We start from the raw sequence: 7,692 nt of genomic DNA, 5'->3' as shown, positions 1-7,692 counted from the left end.
TAATCCTTTTTTATTCGAAAAACTGCACAAGAAAAATGTTCCCAAGAAAACAACCCGACACAGTAGGGAAGGTCTCCTAATATGGGGCAAGGAAAAAGTACCTAAACAACAAAAAGTCAAGTAGGGAGGGTATCCTAATATGGGGCTAAGAAAAAATACCTGAACAAAAAGTCAAGTAGGGAGGGTATCCTAATATGGGGCGTTGTGTTTTGTTTGCCTAGAACTTGCATGGCAAGAAACACCGTTAAAATAATTAATGTGATGCAAAGTACATAGAAGTTGTTGGACTCAAAATTAACATGTTAAAAATGTAAATAATGAATTGGAAAAAGTCAAAAGTAACCAATAAAAATTTTTGAAATTCATATAATATCTCTTTATTATTTATATTTTAATATTAATTTTTATTATTAAATCTTTTTATTTTCTTAAAGACTATAAATGATTTTTGTGGTAAAAAAATATAAATTATATTATTTTTGTTACTATTAATCCATTAAATATATTAATATTATTATTAAGATGAATTAGACAAGATGATTCCAAATTCTTCAACTTAATTTTTTACATAATTTTTAAGAAAATATCTCTCAACATATCATAGAATCTGAATTCAGATATTTAAAATATTAGTTTTTTTTCTTTAATTTTTTTAGCATTCTTTTCCATGGTTATATTTGTTTAATCTTTTGAATTGTAAATCAAATAACTATTTTTTATACTTTTTATTTTTATCTTTGAGATATTAAAATTCTTTCCCTATTTATTTATTGAGCTTGATTAAATTTTGTTTATCATTTATATGGATTCTCTTCCATGGTTATATTTGTTTAATCTTTTGAATTGTATATCAAATAATTATTTTTTATACTTCCATTTTTTATCTTTGAGATATCAAAATTCCTTCCCTATTTATTTATTGCGCTTGATTAGATTTTGTTTATCATTTATCTTGAAAATAAATATTCTCTTCCATGATTATATTTGTTTAATCTTTTGAATTGTAAATTAAATAATTACTTTTTATATTTTTGTTTTATTTTTAAAATATCAAATTTCTTTCTTTATTTATTTTATTAAATTTGATTAGATTTTATTTATTATTTATCTAAAAGATAGAACACATTTCATAATAAAAAAATTATAATAGTTATAATAAATTAGGAAAATAATTTCAAATTAATTCTAATTACAAAAGGCTCATTTCAAGAATAATAATTAACTGTTAAAATGTTAACTTAAAAAACATAAAAATACAATTAAAGTTAGGAAATTTTAAATATAATTCAATATAAAACATATATTGGATTTAAATAATGTATTATAAAATTTTAAACAAAAACCTAGGAATAGTTTAAATCAAAGGTCACTATTATGTTTTTATGAGGAGATATGGAAATTTTTGCGATATGAGTGAGACCAATAATATTATATAATTTTAGTCATTAAAAAAAAGCAGTGCAGTGCAGTGGTTTAAGGAAAAACTATGATGTTTTATGTTTTTTATTAATATCACACCAATTAAAATAAAATGACAAGTTGTTTTCAATAATATGTTTCGTAAAGCTTAACATATTTTTCATGAACAAAATGATCATGGATTATGCAAAGACTACAATACGTATGGAACAATTCCAGAAACAATAATTCTATTATATTGATGATGATGATGGTGGTGTTTAACATCCACTGAGACTAAACTTTGGTCTATCGGACCTAAAGAATTGAATTACTTAGTTTGATTTAAGATTTTATTTCTATGCTCCAAAAGTTTGGAGAGAAGCCTCCCAAGCTCACTGTAATTTTAACAACGTCAGTATTGCAAAAAATATTTTGAAACTAAGATCTAATGTAGTTGTACACAAGGCACTCTAAGAGGAAGTGATTTTCATCCTCGATGTTCGTATTCTCATAGAGATGGCTTAACCTTTCCATCTTTTGAAACTAAAATCTAATGTAGTTGTACACAAGGCACTCTAAGAGGAAGTGATTTTCATCCTCGATGTTCGTATTCTCATAGAGATGGCTTAACCTTTCCATCCATGGTGTTTTAGGAACTACCCAACCACCCGTTTCACTATTGAGCTCATGAGAGTTCGTTCTAATCTTGGCTATATTAATTTTCTTCTTTGAGCTAGTTAAAACAAAGAGATACTTTTGATCTTCTAGGGTGGGGTTTGATGACCTCCTTATAATATCTTAATTTTCTTTTAGTTGCTAAATCTTTCTCACACCACTTTGAACTTAGAAGTAACAATATTTTTAATGTTATTAATGTTTTGCAATGCAACATTCTCGTCGATATCCCAATGGTTTAACAAGGCCTTGGTGTCCTTATAGCAATTTGAGCCTTAGGTGATTTTGGCTAGAAATTAAAGCTACCTTAAGAAGTCTACAGTCTCCTATGTTATTGAGTTTGTGCTTGTACAACAAAAGCCTAGTCATAGCTAGGCTCTCGATAGGGGAAAGACCCACTTCTATAAGGAGAATATGATAGAGTGTGTTTCTTTTAATTTTAAGGTTTTACATTATAAAACACTTCTGGATTTGCTCAATCTTTCTCCATGATTCTCTAGAGATGCTACAACCCCAAACCTTACATCCATATAAGATAACCGAAGTGACTGAAGTTTCAAAGAGGAAATTCTTTCTATCCCACATTACGAGGTTTGCCATTTTACAATTATTTTCAAGACCAAAATAAGCTTTCCATCCCCCATTAATCTTTTTTCTCAATGCTATAGTTCCAGTTGAGCTTGTGATGGATATCAATTCCTAGGTACTTGTAGGAAGACACTTCCTCCAAGTTACTATTGCCATACATAAAATTAGCGTAATTGTCCTTCTTTGATTTGATAATCATAACTTTTGTTTTGTCAGTGTTAACAATCATACCCATGGTAGAGCAAAAATCCTTAAGAAGTATAAGTTGCTTATCAAGATTAGATGGGCACCTTGCGAGAAGAACAATATTAAATGCCAAATAGGGTAGTGGAGAGGGGGCAAAGTATAATTTGCAGATTTATATATTTTGCATCACTTTTTTCCTTGAGTTTCAATAATGGTAAACTTTGAAATAATGAGAATTGCACACACCTTTAGCATTAAAAAAAATTATAAGAAAAAATAATATATTATTAAATATCATATGTAATACAATTGAATAAATTATTTAACAAATATAATACAATTGGAATATAGTTATAATTTTTATTTAAAAAATAAAATAAAATGAATGTTTAGAATTATTATAAGAGTTGTTTTTAGTATTATTTTTTGGATTTTTTGGTGTCAGAATTTGGTGGAAAATTTTGAGATGAAATGTTAATGTGTGTTATTTAAATTGGTTTTTTTACTGTATATGCAGATTTAGCACCCTGAAAAATCATTATGGATTTAGGTAGATTCATCATGAATGCGCTCTTTAAGTGCATATATAAAATGTAATTTTGTTTATATTGATAAATAAAGTTATAGCTTTTTTCCTTGGAAAATAAAAGTATCACAAATGAAAATAAAAAAATTATTATTGTTAAAACATATAAAACATTGTATTAGTGTGTTGCTCAAGATGAAGGAGTTGTCTTATTCCTTCCATGCTTAGCATAGAGTTGACACACACAACCAATATCTGTTCATGTTAACCTTGAATTTATCAAGTATCAAGAGGGATGAAATATTTGGAGGTGCAAATATTTCATCAAATTTTACACTGTAAAAGAAGTTTACACCTTAAGAGATTTGAAGATGCTCAACTCTTAATAAATCTAATTTAAATAAAAAATACATATTTTTTTATATATTTTTATATTTTAACTTTATGAATATTAAATATGAGAAAAAAAATTAATAATCAAAATATTTCTAAATAATTTGAATTATAAAAAACTTAAATAATAATATAATTTCCAAACATATTAATATAGAAAAAATATATTAACAAAATCATTATTTTAAATGGTGAAGATAGAAAATATTAACATTATGTTTTACATATACAAATAAACCAAAAACATACATAGACAAATACACATATATCCTTTCCCTTTTGATCTTTGTAGTAGAGGTTAGGATAATAAGGGTTTCTCTTTCAGTCATGCTATGAAAAAGGCTCATCAATTTTTATGTACCAAGCTCTTGGAGTTTGTTTTGCACCATAGAGATATTTGGTTAACTTACACACCTTTGTTTCTTGTCCAGGTGCTACCTTTAATTGATTTGTCGATTAAACATTGGGTGGGTATTATCAGGTCGGTAGATCATAGCCTCCCCATCATAACTACCACTTAGTTTAACTGATCTAAAGTAAGTTTCATTATCGGTCACTAGGGTAGGGGGACTCTAGATAATCTAATTCAAGAAAAATTTCACAATCATATGCCTAATGATGTGGATAAGGAGAATGGCTTCTACCTACTAGGTAACGTAATTTGTAGACATGAAACTTTAAAACAAATAAAACTAGCAATTTCCTCAAAAGGTGTAAAAGGAGGCCGATACGTTTTTTAAATTGGAAAAATTGTAATAAAATTGGAGAAATAGTATGAAAATCACATTTGTAGATATATATGCCATATATCATATGTATTGGTAAATTTAAATTTTATATAGATATTGTAAAAGATGATATTTTAGTTATATATATATATATATATATATATATATATATATATATATATATATATATCAAAATAAAAACCTAATTTGATATATTTCTAAAAAAATACTAAAAATAGAGAATAACGACTGTTGGAAACCACATAACATCTACCGTCTAAATTATATTATTAATTAATATTTTTATTTTAAATTAATTAAAATTTATTTACAGCTTATTTTAATTTTATATATAATCCAAATTAAAATACAAAACAATGAAATTTTGTAATGAAGATTAAGTTTTGGATGAACAAAGGCATAAAGTTGAAAACTAAACCCTTGAATAGTATGCAAAAAGAATATCCAACCAATCCACAAAACTAAACAAGATTGGTAAAATTGTAACAAACCTTTTCCACCAGAAATCATTATTGAATATCAGAGCATCACTAACAACAAATTTCTCTTTCTCAAGAAGCTCAATCTGAGACAAGTGAAAAATCTAGCCTTGCAAGGTTCAATAACCTAGAAATTCTTCATCTCCAAAGCTAGTATTAGACATAAATTCGTTGAGCTCTTTAGTCTTTATGCTGACCCGTCACAAAAATGCAATTAAAAAAATGAGTCTACTCAAAGAGAGGAAATTCTTCATCTCCAGAGTTAGTGCTAGACATAAATTCATTGAGCTCTTCAGTCTTTGTGTTCACCTGTGACATAAAAATGCAATTAAAAAAATGAGTCTGCTCAAAGAGAGGGGTGAGACTGTAACACATTCAGTACCTCAGTACCTTCAGTTGCAAGAGTAAGTTGCCTGTAACAAAAATGCAATTAAACAAATGAGCCTGCTCAAAGAGAGGGTCCTTCAGTTGCAAGAGTATGTCACCCATGACAAAAATGCAGTTAAACAAATGAGCCTGTAACAAATAGCAGATTCAGTACCTTCAGTTGCAATAGTTAAAATTTCTAATCAGAACTACATTCATTATTAAAAATATTGTGTACATTTTGAAGTACCTTCAGTTGCAAGCAGTGGCAATAGTTCAAATTTATAATCAAGACTACATTCATTATTTAAAATATTGTATACATTTATTTAAAATATTGTGTACATTTTGAAGTCGTGATCATAGAGTGGAAAGAGAAAGTAAATTGTTAATTATAAATGATCTCATATAAACTATATTGTATTTAAAATGTTTGTTTAGATTTTAATTAAGCTTTTATATATATATATATATATATATATATATCAAAACATTTCAATAAAATTAATAATTTTATTATAATCCTAAATATTTTACAAATTATTTATTATATTATTTTTATTTCTAATTTGACAAATAAAATATTTTATAAATTATATTTTATTTTAATATTTGTTAAAAATTTAATAAAAATTATTAACAAATATTTTAGAAAATAAAAATCGTTTACAAATATTTTAAAAATAATAAATTAGTTTATATAATACATTTTGAATAAATTACTGTAATGGATGAAAATCACTAAATACTATTTTCATCGTTAGCGATGTTATCTCAGGACTACGTACTATTGTGAGTATAATAAAATGTAACTCTGTATATATATAAATTAAGTGAAAATAAAAATATTTTATCAAAATCATCACAAATTTCTTAACTTGAAATCTATTAAAAGTTAACAAAATTCAAATTTTTAACCATATAATTTTTTTTCAAATTTTATGTAGAATTTTTTTTTACATGTTGTCATGGCCAGCTTTCGGAAGTATATCTAAGTAAATATTTTGTTTTTTGCAGATATTTTCTCCCAAATATATTTTTTTTCCCACATATTTTCTCCCAAATATTTTGTCTTTTAACGATATTTTCTCGCATGATTGGGTCGTTGGCCACATCTGCTTTTTCCATCTAATCTGACAGAGCGATTAATCACGAAGCAAGTCCATGGCAGACTATACGAGGGATGAAATAGGTAGAGGAAGCCTACTCAACCCCACACTCTCGGAGAACGTACTGTAACTCTCCAACTCCGACGTTGTCTCCATCACCGCCTCCAGAGCCTCCTCCAATTCCGTTCTCATTTCCATGCTTAAACTACTTAATATTGCAACCCTGTCCATCTCCATGATCAGAAGCTTGATGCTAAATCTTCTAATACTCAAGAACTCCTTTGACGGATGCAGGTACCTCCAGAGAACCCTTGAAAGTTCCAAAAACAGAGATCTCCTTGTCACATCTCCGCCGGATTCTTCGAACAGACGATCGAAATCCGATTTGGTTATGAACTTGAATATCTGAGCAGCAAGTTCTATTGTTGCTTCCTGATGCTCACCTCGTTTCTCCATCACAAACTGCAAGACCTGACAAAAAAAAAATATCACAATAAATTAATCCATCGGATAAAACTGTTGTGAGATCCAGCCCCAGTACAGAGTTGTAATTTCAAAAAGACTGCCGTTGCAGTGATTTTCCTCAATTCAACGTAATCTGCCTCTGAATATGAGCACAGATTCCGAAGAATTCTCGCAGCATGAAAACCCTGAATTGGGTCGTTCAGCACAGAGATGAGACTCGCGATCAACTCCGGGCGATGTTTTCCGCAGCTTAAGGCTCATCATTCTTCTGCGGTTTTGTTTATTCTCCAGTGAAAGCAGAGCCAGGGCTTCTCCTGCCTTCCTCACGAGCTCCCTAGCTTCATCTTCGCCCGGTCCTCTTGTAATATTATTATTAATATTAGTCCTCTCCATGTGAAACACAGAGAAGAGACAACGCAAAACATCGCCAGTGCCGCCGATGCTCTCTCGACCCTCTTCTTCGAGAGCCAGACTCGTCAATGTGTCGATGGCCAGGATTTGCAGACCATGCGTCGTTACTTCTCTGTAATGAAGAACGTCTCTTAGATTACTTATGGCGAAGACTACTTCAGAGATGCCTCTCCTTAAGGCCTTTTCTATCGAACCTAGTGTACTGCTTGCCAGCATTCTCATGAGATCCAGAGCGAGCTCTGCCGTCTTGATCTGGGATTCGGGCGAATTAGGATTTTGTTTTGTGAGTCCTATGATTAGCACAGTTTTCGTGCTCGATGGCCAATCTTTTCAGTTCCGCAGTC

The 7,692-nt window shown here is 29.1% G+C and overlaps 1 protein-coding gene across 1 annotated transcript in view; it reads right to left on the bottom strand.

Moving 5' to 3' along the window:
• Positions 1 to 5,225: 5,225 nt before the first annotated feature.
• Positions 5,226 to 7,692, bottom strand: part of LOC149143862 (uncharacterized) — a 45,544-nt gene continuing 43,077 nt past the window's right edge. Inside the window, exons 3-6 of the mRNA XM_089451970.1 lie at positions 7,091 to 7,638; positions 6,581 to 6,943; positions 5,388 to 5,513; positions 5,226 to 5,306 (exon numbers count right to left, since the gene is read on the bottom strand). Of these exons, the coding sequence (XP_089308096.1) occupies positions 5,226 to 5,306; positions 5,388 to 5,513; positions 6,581 to 6,943; positions 7,091 to 7,638 (1,118 nt within the window). The remainder of the gene's footprint in view (positions 5,307 to 5,387; positions 5,514 to 6,580; positions 6,944 to 7,090; positions 7,639 to 7,692) is intronic.

Source organism: Pinus tabuliformis, chromosome X (genome assembly GCF_031772625.1).
Source record: "Pinus tabuliformis cultivar Carrire ecotype Pingquan chromosome X, CPIR1, whole genome shotgun sequence".
Lineage (NCBI taxonomy): Eukaryota > Viridiplantae > Streptophyta > Pinopsida > Pinales > Pinaceae > Pinus > Pinus tabuliformis.
This window is presented reverse-complemented; position numbering and strand designations above follow the sequence as displayed.